This window comes from Protopterus annectens, chromosome 3.part1, assembly GCF_019279795.1.
Source record: "Protopterus annectens isolate FY-2018-M chromosome 3.part1, PAN1.0, whole genome shotgun sequence".
Lineage (NCBI taxonomy): Eukaryota > Metazoa > Chordata > Ceratodontiformes > Protopteridae > Protopterus > Protopterus annectens.
The window spans coordinates 1,481,136,482-1,481,158,257 of NC_056732.1; the positions used below are offsets into that span (position 1 = coordinate 1,481,136,482).

General features: G+C 39.9%; 1 protein-coding gene across 3 annotated transcripts in view; it reads left to right on the forward strand.

Moving 5' to 3' along the window:
* STK31 (serine/threonine kinase 31) overlaps window positions 1–21,776 on the forward strand; it is a 5,081,810-nt gene that overhangs the window by 3,049,666 nt on the left and 2,010,368 nt on the right. For all 3 annotated transcript variants that reach the window (XM_044067546.1, XM_044067547.1, XM_044067545.1), the window contains one exon: window positions 13,431–13,547. In XM_044067546.1, coding sequence (XP_043923481.1) covers window positions 13,431–13,547 — 117 coding nt within the window. The remainder of the gene's footprint in view (window positions 1–13,430; window positions 13,548–21,776) is intronic.

Genomic DNA, 21,776 nt, shown 5'->3' on the forward strand with positions numbered 1-21,776 from the left:
GAGAGGGCTGTTTTAACCAGAGTGTCTGTGATTTCAGGGACTCTACATTCTTCTGGTATGGATATGGGCCCTTTTGGGAGTGAGAGGGGGGTGAAATTTGCACTGAACCTGTCTGCCAGGATGTTGACGATATCGGTCGGTTCAGTGTATTTTGTGCCATTCTGCACCAACTCCGAGCAGATCTGAGCATTGCCACTTAGATTCTTGACATAGCTAAAGAATGCCTTGTGGATATCTTTGGAGTCCTTGGCAATTTTTCTTTCAAAGCTCGCCTTAGATGATTTTATGAGGGATCGTAGTTTTTTGCTAATACTGATCAAGGATGTCTTCCCTTCTTGGGATTTTACTCTCTTCTGTACTAGTTTCCTCCTCCTGTTGTATAGCCTGTTTATGGCAGGAGTACACCAGACTGGTTTCCTTTTCTTGGAGGAGTAAGTCTTGGTTTTGCTTGGGATAGCATGATCCATGCATTCTTGTAGGTGCCCGTAGAATGCATTAGTAAAGGATTTTGCAGCTTGGACAGTGTTATCCTTCAGCATGGGGGCTTTGAAACTTTCCACCTCGGTCTTAAGTAACGTGAAGTTTGCTTTTGAAAAGTTTTTCACGGTGGTTTTCTTGTCCGGGTGGGGTGGAATGGATATCCAAAGTGATTTGTTTATGGTCAGATCTAACCAGCGAGGGGTTGACCTCTGGTGTGGAACACCGGTCGCCCATGTTGGTGATGACCAGGTCCAATATGTTTTCACCTCTGGTGGGAGTGTTGACCAGTTGAACCAGGGCATTTGAGTTTATAAGTTCTAGGAAATGTTGGGCAAGGGAGTTGGTACTTGAGTAGTTCTCCCAGTTAATGTTTGGGTAATTGAAATCACCCAATATTAGGTTGTTTGGTAGGACCTTTTTGTTTCCCAGTGTTTCCAGAAATGCGGAATGGGGGTCCTGGGACATGGTGGGTGATCTGTAGTAAGCTACAATTTGAATTGCAGTTTTGCCCATTGTTAGTTGCACATGGATGATCTCTGAAGCATCGTGCTGTGCCACTAACCTGGAGGTGTGGATATCCTTGATGAATATGGATGCGCCCTCGCCTTTTGTATTTCAGTTTGGGTTCTGTGGCCAAAATGTATGGTATGGGTTGTAGCCTGGTAGTGCTGGGGTGCTCTGGAGCCTTAAACCAGGTTTTTGTTACTGCACATATATCGATTTTCTCCATACTGAGGAATGCCTTGAGTGCATGCAATTTGAGCTTTAGACTTCTGGCATTGAGTAGCAATACCCTCAGTTTTTTATTACTTGTGCTATTTAAGGCGGTGGGTTTGTCTTTTGAGCCTTGCCTAAAAAAGACACTATGGGGGTGGCAAGAGCCTTGGCCAGTATTCAAAAGAATTAATTCTTGTTTGAATAAATAATTTAAGAATTATCTCTTAGGCTTCACAGCAGTATCAGTCAGTTAAGCGCTTCATTTTCTGGCAGACAAGTCCCTGTTAAGACACTCCACACAGAAAGAGTTGCCCTTTTTAGAAACATGTTTAATTTAATTTTCTGACTAAAAGCAGGCTTTCTCCTTTAAAGAAGATCAATATCTTTTATCAGTACGTACTTCTCCAACCTCCTCTGTTGTAGTCCTTTAATCCATCATGAACTGCTTTTCTCTCATGTCCATTTTTGCTATTCCACTGTCTAATATGGTTATGGAAGAACCTTCTTTAAGTCTGGGAGACACTCCAGGAGATCCTTCTCAAGATAATCCAGACAAGAGACCATCAGACAGGGCAAACAGTCCTCTTTCAAGCCCGTCTTCCACAAGAACTCCTATTAAGGAAAAAAAACAAAGTATTATGTATTGTTCTTATGAAGAAATAATTACAGTTAAGAAATTCTATCTTGGCAAGGCAGGCATTACAGACTGTGAATCCTGGTAAGGAGAAGCAGTTACAGGTGGGCATCCCTGTAAAGTAATTACTGAGGAAACAAGGTCTGATTCTGACTGATAGAGAGAGACTGAGAGAGAGAGAGAGGGCTTTTCCTACAGATTCTGAAGCTCAGCTTCTCTGATGGTGAGGAAAATATTAATTCTTATCCTGCAAAGGAGTATAGACCATAGCCAGGAAGATGATGCATTTTTATAGGAACAAATAGATGATCACTGTGAGCTAAGGCAGTACTATAATGTTACAAATGGGCATATCTCATTTCTCTTCCATTCCTCCTATAAATAGCATCCCTGGGGGATGTGTTGAATGCTGTCTGTTATCTTCCTGATAACCCAGCCTTCGGTCTCTAAAAGAAGCAGATAAATTGTGTAAGGGACCTCAGGCTAATAAATTTATTTTCTCTCACCTTAGATCAGTTTCAGCAGCAATGCTCATGTCTGCTGTTAACAGGTTGATCCTAAACCCTAGCCTTTCACCTGGTGACAGTGGAAGAATATTGGACCAAATAGGTAAGAGTGCTCATTTTCTTCTTCCTCTTTAGCTTTCAGAACTCTTAATTACCAGGCATCTATGTGGAAGTTTATGCTTTGTCATATGGACAGTCTGAGGGAACTGGCTACCTCTCCCTACAGAAAAAGCTCTCTTTTGAGTCAGATTATTTCTACCCTGTCCTTTGTATCCAAACATGCTTTGAAGAGTTTGTATGGTTGTGCAGATACTTTGTCTTAGGTCCTCTTCTGATACATTGTTGTAAAGGTATGCTTGGATATGTTACAAAAAGTTTGTTGATTAGGCAAAGTCTATAATCTTAGATTCTGCTTTAGATAAGGGGTTATTGTTTGACACATCTGCTACAGAGCTTCTCGAACAATATGATGAAAGAGGGAAATTGGTTCAGGGAATTTATAAGATTTTTCACGTCTCCACTTTAAATGTAGGCCTCCCTGATTCACAAAAGAAAACATATAAACAAAACCATTCATTTTCGTGCAAACGAGGTGCAAAAAAAAAGATGGCTAGAGGGAAATAACAAGAAATGTTTTTTGTTTTTTTTTTTTCCAGAAAAAGGGACAAACAGTACAGAATGACTATGACAGCATTTCTCCCCACCTCTCTTTCCTCCAGCCAGTGCGTCTACAAATCTGTCCCACAAACTGGTCCTGAACACTACTCTTTGGTAAAAGATTGCCTCTAATACTTCTGTGTTAAACGTGGTGCAGGAAGGTTACAGATGGCACAGGATACAAAAACCTCCTTTCATGGGGAATTCCTCCTCTCTCTGCTAACCAGACAGAATACTTTCAAATCATAGAACTTGTGCCTGTAAATCCAAGGGGCAAGGGGATCTATTCTTTTGTGTTTTGGGTACCAAAGAGGGAGGCCTCTTGAAGACCAGTACTGAATCTTTCTTTTCTAAACTTGAATGTCAGAGTATCGTAGTTTAAATAGTTGATTCTGCAAAACCTGTTGCCCATTATTCTTTCTATGAATTTCATGGTAACGCCGGACTTAAAAGATACATACTACCACATTCCCGTAGCCTCTGGCTTCCGAAAATATCTAAGGTTCTCTGTTTCTGGGTCAAATTATCAGTTTTCTGCTTTACCTTTTGGATTATCTTATTCCTAGGGTATTCACAAAATACCTAGCTCCACTGATAGCTTATTGCAGACTAAATGGCATTCACATATTTTCTTATTTAGATGAAGTGCTAATTTGGCAGAGAGTTTATCCAGGTGGCAAGAATAATTAACATGGGTTATGTCTCTTCTGACCAGTCTGGACTTCCAAATAAATATTGCAAAATATTTCTTGATTCTGTTGCACAGAATTGTGTTTTGTCAGTTGCCATTTAGATACTTGTCTTCAGAAGGCCTTTTTCACACAAGAAGGTGGATTTTTATCCGCAATCTATCCTGACCTTCCCCAATCAGTCACAGATTTCTGCAAAATAATTTCAAAAATACAGGGGTTCATGGCTTTCATGATTCACGTGATTCCTCTAGTCAGGTTGCACACGATACAATGGGTTCTACCAAAAAAAAAAATACATGCACACACATGAATACAGCATTTATATCCTCTGGAACAGTAAATTCCATTTTGGGAGTTTCTAAAAATCAGAGCTACATTGGTAGAGACAAGTAGAGTTGATACCAGGTCTCCCTTTCTCTCTGCAGACCCCAACCCAATCTGTCCCCACAAACAAATCGGATCTTACATAGGGGTGAAGCTGCAAGGCCCAGTGGAAGTAATTCAGATGTCCCAAAGCACATCAGTATAAAGGAGATGCTGGCTGTGAGCCGTGCCTTAAAATCTCTCCATCGCCTATGGTGACCATGACCTCGAAAAGTGATCACAGACATTACCACAATCATGTGGTACATAAACCAACAGAGAGGTACAAGATTGTATCCTCAGTGCAGGCTGGCTATTATAGCTTGGGAGTTAGCTCTTCAGCGTTCTTTAATCCTACAAGCATCTTGCATTCTGCCAGAGCAAAACACAGTGTCAGGCACACTGATCAGGACCAGGACTCCTAGGAATGGAAATTGAAAAAGATTGTTTTCCAGGAACTGATCCACTTGGGGGGAGTTCATATAGTAGATTTGTTTGCTTCTTTTCCAACCAGACAGCTCAGAATTTTGCACCAGCACCCTTTTCAAGGAAGCCTGGAAATGAGATGCATTTTCATTCCCTTGGAAAGAGAATATGCACCCTTATATCGTTCCACCCCTTCCATACTGATATCAGAGTAGTTCTGAAAATTCAGGAGGATTCCCCAAATATCATTGTGGTGATTCCCATTTGGTCTAGGCAGTATTGGTTGTCCCTTCTTATGGAATTGACCAAGGGCAGTTGCCAATAGATTACTCACAAACAATCTACTCTCACAAGAAAAGGAGAGTTTGCACACCAGTCTCAATCAGCTTCAATTGACTGCTTGGATGATTCAGTCCTAATACCTTTTAGGCCCTTATTTCAAGAAGATGTGCAGCCGGTACTAAAGGAGATAAGGCCTACTACTACAACATGATATATTGGTAAGTGAAAGTAATTTTCTAGTAGATGCCTAACTAATTGCCTGGGGTCCACCAGAAATTTTCTACCACTGGTGCTCATACATATGTGAGACTTGCTTTCCTCTGGCCCCTATTGCTCTGTATAAAGGTTAATCATTTAGCCATTTCAGCGTATCTGCCAGTGGATCCTCCAGTTTATTCTCTGTTTGTAATAAAATAGTTTCTGAAATGAGTTTTACTCCTGAGATGACATCATAAACAAGCTGCTCTTCCTTTGGATCTGGAGAAGTTGACTGTATCACCTACTGAACTTGCCCATCAAGCTGATTTAAAAGTTTCTTGATTTGGAAAACTGTACTCATCATTGTTCTGACATCTGCAGGAGGAGTTCCTGAGTTGCATGCTCTGATGATGGGGAACCTTATCGCATTTTCCACAGAGAGATAAGGTCACATTACTCCCAAACTCCTTATTCATGCCCATAGTGGTTCAGAGTTTACTTTGAATCAAGCCATTAATCTACCCATTTTCTGTCTAGAATTAAAAAAAAACAGAGAGGATTCTACGTACTCCAGATGGCAGTAGACAGCTCGGGTACTATTTTGACAAAACTAAGTCTTTTAGAAAAGCTGATTAGCTATTTAATTCTTATTATGGGGCAAAATAGAGACATCCTGTGTCTAACTAGATCAGTCCTCAGCTTTTGCTTTTTTTTAGTCCCACTGTGTCAAAACCATTCCAGGCAGTTTCCAGGCACATTCTACTAGAGCTTTGTCATCTTTGATGGCAAGCTGGAAAGGGGTGGACTCTAGAAACATTCTAGAGACAGGTACAGGCTCCTTCATAGATGCGTTTACAAACTGGATTCCTTTTTTAAGTCCATAAGTGACTTTGATCGAGCCATTCTCCAGACTCCTGGATCCAAATCCTTCCTTCCAGGTTGGATAGGGTTTTTGGTAATAAACCTGTATAGCCTAATGTCTAATGCAGCAGTGGGAATGCTGAACATTGTACAGTCGTGTAAGTTGCACTTACCCATATCAGCAAATGTTTGAATTATTCATTGTTGTAGTAGCCACACCCAACCACCATCCTCCTATGTCTGTATATAATTAGTTGTTAGGATTTAAAGATATTTGTTGTTGTTTATAACCATAGCTCTTAACCCATTGGGGACAAATCCCAATAGAATTGGAGACAAATCCAAAAGTAATCGGGGACACACTTAAAATATTATACCCATTTAATTGTGACATTGACAGGATAAGAGAAATGCGGAATAATAGTCATTTCTTGAAATAAAAACAGTTTATAACTCTAAATGTTCATAATATTGTTCTCTGCTGCAGTAGCCTTAGCTGTAAGGATTGTATCCTGCCAAGCATATAATAACCAACCAACTTTCAAACCTTCAGGGCATCTGCCACTTGTCCAAACTGTCAGTGAGCTCGAGCTGAGCTGACTAGGTCTGAGTACCAAGCCCCTTCAGAGTTTTTCTGGCATTGAAGAGAAAGAGTGCTCCTGTGTGGGCTTTCAAGAATCGATGGTCAGATGGTGGTATCCCTTTGGGGGCAGGAATCTTCTCGATTTAAGAAAAATTTTATTGCACTTTTCCTGTGCAGTAGTTATTTTTAAGCTAGAAGTTTTTGTTGAAATGGTCTGTCACAGAACTTAACTGTACTTTTAAACAAGCATGCACTTTTTTCTTGTCAGTTTAAATGTTGTTTAAACTAAGTGAAACTAAGTGAAAAACATTTTTTTCTGTGGAGAAATGTTTATTTTACTATTTGGGACTCAAGTATTTTATAATGTGATTTTCTGTGAAAAATGTGACTTTTAAATACCTTAAATTTCTACCCACTCTTGCTGCTTGTTTTTTTCTAGGAAAGGGGTACCATTTTCGGCTTGATCATTGCACAAACTACTGGTCCCATGGTTGGCCCTTCTTCCAGCCACAAAAAGAAAAATTTAAGCATTAGAGCCTTTGCCACCACAGTTGGCTAGCTATTTGCCTATGAAGCAGGTGGATGACGCTGTTGTGGCCATACCTTGTTCCTCAGACCACTCCTGTTTTACCCTGGATGCCTCTGGTGTAGCACCTACGGCCACTATGGACTTGAGGGTTAGCCCCATCTTCTGTGACTATTGGTGTACCCATGAGTGGGTGAGGAAGAGCAACTCTTGTTGGTTCTGGGAGAGGAAATAGGAAAGATTTCCAAGTTTGGTTGAAATGTTGTGCACATCTCTAGGGGAAGTTGCTGCCATTAATAACACGGTTTCATGTCAAAACAAACCGAAAACTAAGCATATATATAGTCATCCTCAAATTTTCGTAGATGGGAGTAGTTTACTGGGTTTGGCTCTGAGTTTAATTCAGGCTATTGATCCTTCTTATAAAGTGGTTTATGGTGAGAGATTTTTCTTGAAGAGATTCAAGATTCTGAATCTGGACAGGAAGATTAAGGGACAGATGCAGTTTTTTTTTCCTCAAACTGCCTGAATCAGACTTGGAGGCAACTCAGTTTCTGATTCTGTGTATTGGGGTTATCATGCTCTGAAACTATATCCGGAATGTGTCATTGTTTTCAGTGGGAGAACACTGAAGTGTCTGAATCCCTCAAAAATTATTGCGAGCTATTACAGAAGGAATTTCCAAAACCTTTCCCATTCCTCCAGTTCTGTCAGCTTTGGAAGATTTGTATCTTTGTCTGCAACTTTCTAACAGTCTGTTGACCCTAAAAAAGGCAGGTAGGTTGTATAAAGTTATTCAGTCTTTTAAGTTTTTACACACTCATCCCAAACCTGGCACAGCAAGTACAGCTTTAATTAATTGTTTTGCTGCTAAATATTTGGTTAATTCAGTTTTTTCCAGATGGCTGCACACTGATCAACAACTTAACTTCAGTTCTCCCAGTGTGAAAAAAGAAACACAAGGCTAAGGAGCTCTGTTACTTTTAGTAAAGTCAGTTAATGGCTAGTAAGTACACTTCCTGGATGCCAGCAAAGAAGAAACTAAGCAAACCTGAAAGAAAATGGACTAGAAAAGGTGAAGAGAAAACACTGACTGGGAAGAATTCTACAAATGTTCACCAAAAGCAGTTCAAGCTCCAGCTTTGACACAAGACTTTGCTTCCAATAATCTAGATGAAAACATAAGTCAAATGTGCTCAGAGTTGATTAAAATAAATGAAACACTGAAGGAGTGTGTCAACTCGTATAAGAAAAGGCTGGAAAAAGTGGAAGATGTGTTAAATGGATGTTAAGATGAATTAATAGAACTGCAAAAATCAGAGGATGAAATAAAAGGCTGGCTGAGTATGCGACTGCCCAAGAAGAGATGTTTCAAAAATTGGTAGAGTTAGAGGATAAGCACATTAGTTAAAATCTGAGATGTTCTACTTTTCCAGAGAAACTAGAAGGAATACATTTTGTTAATTTTGTGAAGGCAGAGATAAGCAACTGGACTGGTATTCCATAGCAAGACCCTGTTTATTGGAAGGGTGCATCATGTGTATGTTCTGTATCTAACCATGAGAAATCTGCCAAGACTTATTAATAAAGATGCAAATCTACCAGCAGAAAGAGTTATTCCTGATAAAACATTTGGCTGAAAGGCAAAGTATTAAAAGTTGGAGTACAGTGTTTGTGGTAAATGATTATTCATGGTACAAAAGGCAGAAGAGAAACAAATTTATTCTGGTAATCAGGGAATCTTGAAAGGCTTGAAAGATTTAAGCTTCTATATTCAGCCGTCTTCAGAATATTTTTTTCCTGGAGGATCAAAGTCATTTCTTGATGCAAAATGGGCAAAGGAGAAAATGCAGAAGTTTGTGCAGCAAAAAGTAAGCCATCAAGCCAAAAGGGACTTTGCTTCTCATTCTTCTGACAATAAAGCACACAGAGAGACTTTACCAGTGAAACCTTTTCCAGTGTTCCAAAAGAAAATGCTTGAGAGACAGAGAAATGCACAAGAGTTGACCAGAAGAATCAGAAGCACCTTGCAACTGAACTGGACTCTAGAATTTGAAGATGGAGATGAACAGGAAGACCACCAGCAACACAGAAATTGGTGAATAAATGTGATACTTGTGAAGCATGAGTTGTATTTGTGTAATATGACTGTATAAGAAAAAAATGGAACTAACGGACTTTTTGTTGAGTTTGTTAAACTTATGGGGAACTGAAAAGCATTTGCCTCACTTCACGTCATTAATTGAAAAGACACTGAGGAGAGGAGCAGAAGGAAAAAGGTTAATGTAACTAAACAAATTTTGCTCTTAATACTACTGTGAAACCTTTCATGATACAAACTACATGTTTTGTTGTCAAGTATGTTTAATTGTTATGTGATAGCTATTAAACTAAACAGATGCCTTTTGGTCTTAAAAATGTAGGCATTTCAGTGCAAAAAGAGAAGAAAAGGTAGACAAAAGCATGTTTAAGTTAATAGGCTGTAATTTTGGATTGTAAAAGTGCAAAGATCGTATTATATGTAGAGGTAATATATTTTCTATTACTTTTGCATTGGTGAATGTCTGGATTAAGTCTCTTGGCTAAACCTAATAACCATCTTTAAGTGGAAACAAGTAAATATGAGAACACTAAATATAATGAAAAAACCTTTCATCAGTTTCATCAATAAGTATTTCAACTCGCCTTTCAGACTGCAGCAGAGGACGACATCTTTTCTCTTGTGTTTCCATGAAGACAAGCTGATAATAGGATGATAAAAGCCAGAACACTGGGTTTCTTCAAGTCTAAAAGTTAATGTTTTCTAAAAGCATGCAAGTTATTTTCACATGGGGGGGGGGGAGGTAAAGAAAGAACATACACCAATTAGTTTAAGCAGAAACATAGGCAGTAATGTGAAGCTTAGCATGGATAACCTCAATTTCAGGTTACGTTCTGTGTTAGCAGCTGACTATTTGCGAAGGTGTTCCTTTTAGGAGGGCTAAACTTCATAATTTAAAGATGTACATAGTTGTGTGTTTGTATTACATTAACAGAATATGGGGGTATTTGGGGTGTGTTTGATTTTCTGCTTTACAGTTTTTATTAAAGCAAAAAGATATTTGTAAAATGTGACATAGGTTCCAGTATTGATAATTAGAAAAAATGTATAAGATATTAACCTGCCAGATGTTAGTGAGAGCATGTATCACAAAAGTTTGAAACAGACTTGTAAAAAAAGTTGCCATGTACAGTAGATGGGAATAATGATTTGCCACAATGGCAACACCTTCCATATTATTTTGAAATGTGAATGACCTCACAGGTATAGACAAAAAGGAAATGCTAATTAATTATGTTAAGAAATGCAGACTGCAAATAGTAATGTGACAGACATATTTGGAAAGAACTGAGCATGTGGATTTAATAAAGAATGGATTTCTGGATGTATATTCAGCAGAATCTCAGGGACCAAGGAAAATGCGAGTACTTTAATTGCTAGATGAGCTCTAATAGCGATAGAAGAGGGAAAAAATTATGATAATGGCAGATTTGCGGTAGTAAGGAGCTGCTGGCAATGGATGAGGGTTACACTGGCATGTATTTATATTCCACCTAAAACTGCTGTTATGAATCTTTAAAAAGTGGGAGAAATAACCAGCTTTCAGCTGTTTATATTATTTATAGGTTGGTATTAGAATTTGATTTGCAATACTGTGGCTATATATCATGGGTCCTAGAATGGAAAATTTAAGAAAAGACAATAGATTCCTGAAGAAATTTGTAAAAATATTTGGTATGAAAAATGTGAATTCAGTAATAGGAACTCTGAGAGAATTGGCATATTCTCCAAGGTATTATAACTGGGCTAGACTAAATAGAAATTATATTTCACAGGAACATGTGCCTTTAATTGAGAACTTTAACACACGTGCAGTAACTGTTTCAGATTGTGCTAATAATTACTAAGATAAAAATGCAGGGTAATGAAGTAAATATTACCTACTAGCTATTGCCCAGCTGCCTTTTAAAAAGAGAGCAGAGGTAATCCAGATGGTTCAAGTGACGTCTGGTATTCCACATGTGACCCAGAGGGTAACAGGACCAACAAGAAACAGAGTATAAAAGATTAGTCCAGATAAAATCACTTTAGCTAGCAGATCTATTAGACACTCTCTCTGTCTCTCATTCCGTCCCTGTGGGAGGAATAAAGACACCTTGTTGAAGTTTCCAGTGGTTTATTCAGCTAAGCAGCTAGATGGACGAGTGTTCTTGTACTGAATAAAACTACTGGAAACTTTAACAGTGTCTTTATTCCTTCCACAAGGAGGGAATCAGAGAGAGAGAGTCTCCTAGATTTGCTAAGTAAAGTGATTTTATCTGGACTAATCCCTTCTACTCAGTACCTTTTAAAAAGAGAGGGATTACAGAATGGGTAATGGAAATTATTCAGGTGTTTAGGGAAGATAGAAAGTGCAGAAATTATAGCTAGTGAGTGGGAGAAAATGAAGGTGGGGAGGTATAGGGTAGAAATGAGAGAGAGAGATCTAGTTAAGAAGTAACAAGAACTGTTTAGCATGACTGACAAGTGTTAAACTATTACAGGATAAGGGGAATCAATGAGAACAAGAAGAGAGGTCAATTGCAGAGTGCTAAAAAAAGAAAATGGGAGTACCTGGATAATATGCATGAGTTTAGAAAGCTTGCTCTTGAGCAGCTGCTTTTTGATGATCACTCCAGAGAGTAAAAACTTTTGGTTTGACTCCAACAGAAAGTTGAAAGGGTTGTTGCCAAACTCAAGGAGCCTGTAACAAGAAAAATAAGCAGAGATCCTGTAAGGTATTAGATATATTTTGGAAATTTTATGAATATTTTTATAAAGCAGAGAAGTGGGGAAATTGAGAAAAAGTACAAATGGAAATGTTTATGGAAGACTAAAATATACTAAGATTGGAAGTAGATGAGGCTCAACAATTAACAGTTAAGATAGGGAATGTGATAAAATAGTGATGTCTAACCAATCTGCAGTAACGTCTTCAGGAATAGATTATATTCTAGTGGCGGTTTTGGAATCTAGGAGGGAAGAAAGTGATAAAGATCTTAGAAGGCTTTAACAGGAGGAAAGGCATCAACACCCTGGGAAAAAGCTGTGGTGGCTGTAATACCTAAAGTTGGTAAAGATTTTTGAAACAAAAGCACTTAACTCTGCTTTACGCCACTGTGAACTTTGGTTTTGACATAGTGTATTCTTATTGACAAAGTTTTTGAAGTGAACTTTTATTTTGGTGGAGTTTGCTGCCTATTTCTGTTCCCGCACAGATAATTGGTTAAAAGTTGGTAAAGACCCATCAGATCCAGTTTCATAAAGGCCCATTTCAATTTTAAGCCATGACTATAACATGCTTGTCTATTTTTTTTATTTTTTCCCCTAATAAATTTGTTTGTTTTTCAATTGAATTGTATGGATTGTAGGTCACATTAAAGGTGGGAAAAGTTTTGAAATGATTTATTGTGGTCTTTTTTTATATCACAAAAACCTGGCATTTTAACAGGGGTGTGTACACTTTTTATATCCACTGTATGTATATGTGTTATATGTGTATAGATGTAAAATGTTATAATGTGAACATTTTGAATTTTTAGACGTATTTTGAGGTCTGTTTCTTTTTAAAAATTGTGTGTTTAGTATGTTTTTTATGTAACAGCCAATCAGAGAGGTGCTGGGTGTATTTAAATGGCTTTAGATTCGATGTCAGGTGATTCTGAAGACGTTTCTGGTGTGTTAGAGATGAAAGCACTAAATCCTTTAAGCGTGTATATTTTATTGAATATTAAAGTGTTGAATTTTATCAACTGGGAGTCCTTTATTGGTATTGGAGCAGCAACTGAATATTTGGTCATTTTTTTTTGTTTTTGACTACTTTTGTGGCATGCCATAAATCTGGAGAGAGGGATCTCTAGGTAGAGAATTATGGATAAAAGATTGTCTGGGCAAGTTTTAGATGCTAAGCTGCTTAATATCAGACGGTATTATACTTGCAGTTAATGTGGCTGGGCCTGCTTATCCAGATCTTCAGTTATGGTAAGTACTTAACTTTCATTTTCCGGATGTTGCACAGTTGGAACATTGTGCAACAAATGTAGATTCATGATCTTAGGTCAGTTATGCAGCTCCTTATATATTATTCTTGTAGGTGCAACCCTTTTCAGTGCTTATTGCTTTTATAAACTCCATATTGAGAAGATTCTGGTGAGGATCTTCTCTTAAATGAATTTGTGGAGTAGGTACTGTTTTAATATAACTACAGCTTTATCAGTTCTGCAGAAATTGCCATTTGCAAATTTAAGAACTTGATTGTGCCGGAATTTGAATGCTAGGAGTGATCATTGCAAACTGAAAGAACATACAAATGGATGACATCTTGAAGTTAATTTTGCATAACCAGCAGTATTTGATGAATAACCTTGTTGATGAATTTTTTTTTCAGTAGAAGGCCAAAGTAACTGCTTTCTTTTCTCCACCCAGCTTTTTGACTTGTCTGTGGATGTAGCAGAGACTTCAGATGAGGTGGCTGGCAATGTAGGTGTTTTGCTGAACTCTGTTGAAGTTGCTGTTTCTAAAGAATTGACCACTTCTCTTACAGTAAGTGAATTATATTAATTGTGATATGCACTTCTTCTCCCCCATCTCAGAAATTTGTGTAAATGCTAGATAAATATAAGAAGGATGTAAATAACGCTGAAAATTTGTCAACATCTGCTGTTAGTCGACTTCAGCAAATCTATATTTTGACCTAGTATAGAAGATTATGCAACCAATGCTGACTGCAGAATTATGCTGTACATGACTGTTCTGTAAATGTTCTAGTACTTATAATTTATTTGTTAACTGGTATATGAACCTGGTCTTTGACACTTCTATTTTGATATGAGTGTTCAGAAGTTTATAGACTTTGGGTATACATGGTACTCTTCAACTGATATTTTTATATTCAGCAACTAGGAGTCAGACTTCTTGCAGACCTTCTGGCCCCTTTTCGCTTAAGATAAGTATTGTTGATGAATCCAAGTAATGGCACCTTAAGTGCTGGCAGCTCTCCTGAGTTGTGCCTTCTCCTCTTAAGCATTTTGCTTTGTGTTTTTTTTTTTTTTTTGAGCCAGCTGAAAAACATGAGTAGTGTCAGTGGCTCAAAAGGTAAGTACACTCACCTGTGGTACTGAAAGAGCAGAGGGCTGTTGGTCCTATTCTCACTCCAGTTGATTGTATTAGTTTTTAAATTGCTGATGCTACAGTGCAGCAATAGGGGGTGCAGAACTCCTAAGTGTGTCATCCTTCAGAGGAGATGTTAAACTGAGATCCCAACTGCTTGAGTAGCCAGTAGCTAAGGTGGATGTAAAAAATCCACTTATGGGAAAAAAGAGTAGGGGGAGATGTTCATCATTTGATCACGGCTGTACTAACCTTAGATAAACATGGTTTATCATACATCTTATAGGATACAACATCCAGTCAGCTTCCAAAGCTTAAGCTCACCTTCCACACACCCAGACCATTAACAGCTCATGCAGAGCTGTAGACAGTCAATGTGCTGGGCGCTATGCCTTTCAGAGCTTTCCTGTTGCCAAAAAGTATTGCTCTTGTGGGGTCATTCAAGGATCGATGGTCAGCTAATGCTTCTCCATTGCTGGACAGAAAAGTTCCCTTTGGTAGGGAGGAACTTTCCTCATTTTATTTTATGATCGAAACATTATATGTTATGTTGTCCTATCTTGCCTTCATTCTTGGTGGTTTGATTCCGACTCGGTCACGTACTAAAGCTCGAGGCTACACCCTATCCCAAGATGCCTAGTGACAGTTACCCAAATCTCGTTTGCCACTTGCTGCTTTGGGATTGCTTTTTCGCTGGCTCAGGCTAAGTTTCTTTCATTTATTATTCTTTAAAGTTTTTTAGTGGAAAACTTATACTGTTAAGGTATTTCAAGTAGTTACCTTTATAGAGTTTCAGGAGCGTTGCTATTGATTTTTTTTTGCTGCTTTTGCTGTTACTGTGTGGGCCGTCATTTTTTACTTAGGCCTGCCTTTCTTTCTCTCTAAATTTAGTTTCTCCTTAAACAAATCCGTTTGAGTTAGAGGATTTGTTTTTTGTCCGCTTTTATTTTAGCCCATTTAAATTAGAGGGCTCCCCCTGCCCTTCATTTTTACTCCCTAAACTTTCAAGGTTTTGCCGTTTAAGTTAGAGGCGCCTCCTCAAGTCAGAGGAGATCGCTGTTTAACTTGGAGACCTCTCCTCTAGCCCTTTTTTCTTTCTTTCCCTGTAAAACCTAAAAAAAAATTTTTTTGTCTCTTCTCTGCTTGTGTTTGTTGGTGATTTCTGTATTGCGTAGGGCTTTTACATTATAGCTGTGTTTTTTTATGGTGCTCTTGAGCTATACTTGTGACCAGTTCTGCATCATGTCTAAGGATACTGCAAAAGAGACAAAACAGTCTGGTTTTAAAAAGTGTGACTTGTGCACACAAAAAATGTCTTTGACAGACGGACACACTACTTGGGTTTATTGTTTAGGAGCTGTTCACTTGCAGGATTCCTGTTCTATATGCCACAGCTTTAGCTCTAGGGTCCTGCAGAAACAAATTGATAGTCGGGCTTGTTATAAAGGGACTATTTGAGATGGCTGTCGAAGGGAATCAGGCCTCTAAATCTTCGGATAAGCTCTCAAAAAAATCAACTTCGTTGGTTCCGGTTTCTGAGATGACAAAGAGACCGGAAAAACAAGTAGCTTCGACTCCACAGTCTATCGGGTCCGAGAAGTCTTAAGTCTCCATCGGTTCCATCTGTGTTGTCAGAACCGACTCGGAGCAAAAAAAGGAGCCAGTCACCATCCTTGGAGCTAGTCCGTTCGGTGCCACAGTCACACCTTCTGCAGTCGATGGCTGGTAGCCATAGATCATTCACCTATTCCTTTTGATCATCCAGGAGCTTATCTGATGATGATGTGGAGCGGGTGGTTAGGTTACTTCGGACACCAACCCTAGCAAAAATTCTCTCGAGCACAGCCCAGAAAGATGTTGTACCAACTACCGAACCTGCCTTGTCTTCTCTTACTCCTTCGACTCGGATGAGTTTGGAGCTGGAGTGCCTGGAGGTCCTTGCGGTGGAACCGTCTGATACAAAAACCATTCCTGGTGTTTCATTTCTGATTTCTGCTCCGATCTACTCAATGTTGCCTTCTGTTGAGGATTGTCAGAGCCAACACTCCCTCGTCTGGTCCGGGGGGGGGGGGTCAAATCAGACCCTTGTCGGATCCAACTCATCCACTTGGGGCTTCGGCGCAGGTGAGTTTGGCACCCACATCAGCCTCAGAGCATCATGTTTGATGCAAGGAAGGTCTCCTGGTTCTTCAGAGCTGGAGGCTCTCTCGGGCCAGGACTGTGGTGCCTTCTAGGTGATGAGCATGCTGTCCCCTCAGACTGCTCCACCCTCGGCTCGCTCCAGACACACTTCCCCCTAAAATGCCAGTGTCTGCCTCCACACCATCTCCAGCCCAAGTGTAGAGATCCAGTGCCCCAGGACGCCCCAGTGGGTGAGAGGCACTCTTCTGAAACCTCCCCAAAGTTATCCCTCTGAGGAGGTCCCTTGGAAGAGAACTTGTAAGAGGAAGCACCTGGACTCCCCTGATTGTCACATCGGATATGGACTTAAAGGATTCAGAAGGATCCCCATGGTCATTTATTGAGGATGTCTTCTTTTCAGACATCTTAGAGATCCTGAAGCAGAGAGGTGGCTGGAAGGCCCTCTCCCCTTCTTAAGGTGAGTCTGTATACCTGCAGAGGGGGTCCGCAGAATCACAGTGACAGAGATACGTTCTCTGGTATGCCCTTCCAGCACTCCTGAAAGGATTCCCACCTGTCCACCTCTGGAGGCAGTCGGGGGGGAGAGTATCACTGTACCCAAAAGCCTGGCTGGACATCACTCAAGACAAATGGGTACGGTAGATCATATCAAGGGGATACAATATTCCTTTCTCCTTTCCACCTCTTCCAACAAGGTCTATCCCGGACATACCACCTAGTCAAAGGGATCGAGCAACCCTAGCAATTCAAAGGTTGCTAAGAAAGAGAGTCATCCAAGCAGTCCCCGCAGACCAAATCAGATCCAGAACTTACTCAAGGTTCTTTTTAGTTCCAAAAAAGATGGGACTGGAGGCCCATTTTGGATCTCAGCAGACAAAACAAGTCCATAAAGAAAACAAAGTTTCGGATGGTGACACTGCAGTCTATACTCCCTTTTCTAGGAAAAGACAATTGGATGTGCTCAATAGATATTCAGGATGCGTACTGCCACATAAACATGGACAGGCAATCCAGGAGATATCTACGGTTCTGGCTGGAAGCCAGTCATTCCAGTTCAGAGCTCTGCCCTTTGGTCTCACTACAGCCCGCAGAGTGTTTACCAAATGCATGGCAGTAGTCACAGTCACCTGAGATGGCTAGGATTCTGGGTGTTTCCATACTTAGATGACTGGCTCCTCACCATCATCACCGAGCATCTACTGACCAGGGCAAGGGACACCACTGTCCATCTATGCTCAGAACAAGGCATCAGTATAAATTATGAAAAATCTGCCTTGTTGTCTTCACTGCATATTACCTTTGTAGGGGCAGACTTAAACACAAAAGACATGGTAGCAAAACTACCTCACGAAAGAGTACTATCGCTACACCATCAGGTGTCATTCTTGCTCATGAAAAAGTGCAGGTAAAGTTTGTCCTCCAGGTTCTGAGTTCAATGGCAGCTGCAGTAACGTTAGTCCCACTAGCTCATCTACACATGAGAGTTTTACAGTGACTACTCTCTGCTCAGTGGTCCAAGCAAGAGTTACCCATGCCACACAAGATCCTAATTGCGAACACTTGCAAGACAGACCTACGATGGTGGCTTCAGTCCATGCAGGTAACGATAGGCAGACCATTTGTTCTTCCCCAACCTGTAGCTACAGTGACCACGGATGCTTCCAAGATAGGGTGGGTGGGGCATTATCTGGGACAGCCTGTCCAAGGGATTTGGCAGGAACACGAATACCACTTGCACATCAACATCCTAGAGATGAGAGCGGTGCTTCTGGAGTTGCAGGCATTCCAGAACTCTCTTCCTTCAGGTGCGATTGCAGTAGAGACCGACAACATGTGCGTAGTGTGGTACATCAACAAACAAAGCGGAACCTGATCTTACCCCCCCTGTCGAGAGGCTCAAAGAGTATGGCAATGTGCAATTTCTTCTCAACGTTTTCTGATTGCAACACATGTCTCGGGCAAATCCAACATGATAGCAGACAAATTAAGCAGGGCAATCCTTATGCCTCACGAGTGGTCCCTGAAACAAGAAATGAACCAAATTTTTCGCAAGTGGGGCAAGCCTTGCTGCGATTTCTTTGTCACGTCCATGAACTCCAAATGCAGCAGCTTCTTTACCCTAATCTCCCCTCCGGTCGAGTCACCAAGGGATGCACTTGTTCACAATTGGCCCCCAGGACTTCTTTATGCATTTCCCCCGTTTCCATTGATATCCAAAGTTCTTCAGAAAGCCAAATCATTGAGTTGCAGGCTAATTCTCATCGCTCCATACTTTCCTCATCAGATATCCCCCTTTCCTATGGCTCCATCTTCAGGAGGAGCCTCGAATACTGGACCCAGTACCAGATCTTCTGACTCATCTGTCAGGAACACTCCACTCCTCTATTCAAACACTCAAGCTGACAGTTTGGTTGCTCCACTTCCCATCTTAGCCAAGCTTTCAGAATTATCCCCAGCAGTGCGACACATTCTGGTTTCATTGCACAAGAATACAGCTAGGAAACTTTAAGCAATCATGTCTTGTTGGGCTGACAAAAATCATATAGACCCCTTTACAGCCTCTTTATCAGCAAGTCTTGAAATTTTAACAGAAACCTTTAATCAAGGTGCGGCTGCAGCCATGGTACAAGTACAGCTAGCTGCCATTATCTAAGTACCATGTAGGAGACATGAGATCCAGTATTATGTCTCACAGATTATGCAAAGCATTTCTGAGGGGTACATTCCTTTTAAGACCTCCTTGGGATCTAAATTTGGTACTAGCTTCTTTAATTCTCCCTCTGTTCAAACCAGCCTCCTCCTGTCCACTAAAGTTCTTAACTTGGAAGACAATCATTTTAACAGCCATTACTTTCGCTAGGAGGGTTTCAGAATTGCAAGCTCTATCTATCCGTCCTCCCTATTTGATCTTCCACAAAGGCAGTCTCTCTCACTCTCTCTCAGGACAAATCCTTCTTTTCTGCCAAAAATATGTTCTGAGTCCAATTTTAATCAATTTATTGAGCTACTTGTATTTTTTATCCCAGTTATAGCAACAAGACAGAATGCAAGCTTCACCAATTGGATGTCCATAGGCAGTTACGTTTTTACTTGCATAGGACTAAGGAATTTAAAAAAACTGACCAACTGTTTGTTTCATTCTCAGAAAATAGAAAAGGAACTTCAATTTAAAAAGTCACTTTATGTAAATGGCTTACAGACACTATTACTTATGTTTATAACTCTCAGCATAAACAGCTGCTAGGAAAAATTTGAGGTCATTCAACTAGGTCTATGTCAACTTCCACTGCCTTTCAAACCAGACTTCCTTTGGATTCAATTTGTGCTGCAGCCACATGGGTTAACCTTCATACCATTATCACTCATTACAAAGTAGATGTGGCCTCCCAGAACAGGGCATCCTTTGGTTCCACTATTTTGAAGAATTTATTCCCTTGAGCCACCTGAGAAGAAGGTGCTGGGGACACTGCCCAAATCATCATATTCTTGCATCCCACTCTCCTTCCCCCTTCCTGGAGGATAGAGAGGAATTTTTTGAAATTGGCTTTGAGTTCTCAGATTCCCTTCGTGCCTCATGAGTTTTAGGCAGAGGGTTGATTGTATTTACCATGGTTGATTGGATAGTCTAGTGATTGGTTTCTTACAAATGAGATCTGGGTAACTGTCGCTAGGCATCTTGGAATAGGGTGTAGCCTCGAGCTAGTGAAAGCTCTTGAGCTTTAGTATGTGGCTGAGTCAAAACCGATGCTCAGTTCCAAACCAAACCATCAAGAATGAAGGCAAGAATATGGACAACAAACATGGAACGTTATGGTGAGTACATAACTTCATTTTTTCTTTCTATGGAATACTTTATTTTGTTTGACTATCGTATAACTTTTTGGTCAGTTAAACATCTGTAGTTCTGTGCTTTACTTTATCTGCAGTTTTTTTTTTTTTACTTTAGTATGAAAACTTCTAAAAAGTGTACTTTATTTTTTTCTGGTAGAAAACTTTATTAATGTATGTTTAGGGGCTAGGGTAAATGTGTTTTGTGCTTGTCTCTGTTTTACTGTAAAAACAGTACTTTTATGCTGACTGCTGCTGCCAGAGGTACCTTGACTTCATGCTTCATTCTCAGCTTTACCAAGAAGCAATTTACTGGTTCACAATTTCTTCCTTCGTCTGGCTCCAAAAAAGAAAATTTCCAGAAAACCTTTAAAACTTCAGCAAGATACAAATTTGCCTCCACTGCAGATGAAAGGCTTTGCTGTGGCCATTTCCGGTTTCTCATACCACTCAGCTTTTTCCTTTGTTCTGTCTGGTGTAGTCCCTCAGTGTGGTGACCACCATGGGCCAGGGGTTTGGTACAAATTCTGTTGGATTGTCTTTAGCAGTCCTGGGGAAATCTCTTGCTGGTCTTGGAGGAAGGAGCAGGAAATGCCTCTCTTCCTAGCTGGACTAAGATGCCTCTTCCCCTGGCTAATATTCCAGACGGGAGTTAGTCTGCTTCCATGGAAAATCATGTTTTAAAAAAAAAAGTTGTTTATTTTCTTCTGTCTCAGTTACTTTTGACAATGGTGATTTATTGGGCTTAGCTGAGGCTCTAAACCCCTCTCATTCTGGTTTTACTGGTGAAAGGAAAAATAATCCATTTTCTGAAGCTTCCTAGTGTGATGAACAGGGGGAAATTTTCAGGAAACAACTTTTTTTTTCTCCTCAGATGACTGATTCTCATTCCTAGGAGATTGTTTATTCTGATGGTCCCTTGGAAGAGTTTAATTTTTGAAGCCATGTCTAGGATGAATGAATTGTTTAAGTGGGAACATGATGACATTCCAGTTTCTTTACAAAAATTATTTATTACATCTTGAATTTCCTCAAAAGACTCCTTTCCCTCCTGGTTTTCCAGCTTTGGAGGATGTGTTTATTACAACACATAGCATGGCTACAGACCCCAGTAAGCCAAATAGTATGTATAAAGATCCCCAGCCTTAGAAATTTTAATTTTTTAATCCCAGATCTGACCCTGCAGTGACTTCCTTGGCAAATTCTGAAGCAGCTAATATTTGGTAAATGCTAATCTGTCCTCCTCTGATAAGAATTGGAAAGCCATTTAAAATTTAGGGGAAAAATCGTATACCGCCACACTTACTTTTAAAATCTTTTAAAATTCTTAACTGTCAAGCTCACATGTTAACGCATGTTATTTGATTGCTTTTGAGATTGAGGAACATTATAGCCATATTTCCCTCTTCTGAGGGAAATCTTTTTTGTCTAAGTACACTTATTGCTTCTGTGTTTAAAGTGATCAGACATTCTCTGCAGTATGATTGACTCAGCTAATGCCTTTTCCAGAGCAGCTGCCACTGGAATTATGAGGAGGTTTCTATGGTTTTACCCTCCAGATTTACCTAAGGATGTTAAAGTTGAAATTATCCTTTGGATAGAGAGAGAGAGTGTTTTTGGACCAGCTACTGCTGAGGTCTTGAAAAAGTAGAATGAGAAAGAGATACTGATTCAGAGGTACCTCTGGTTGTT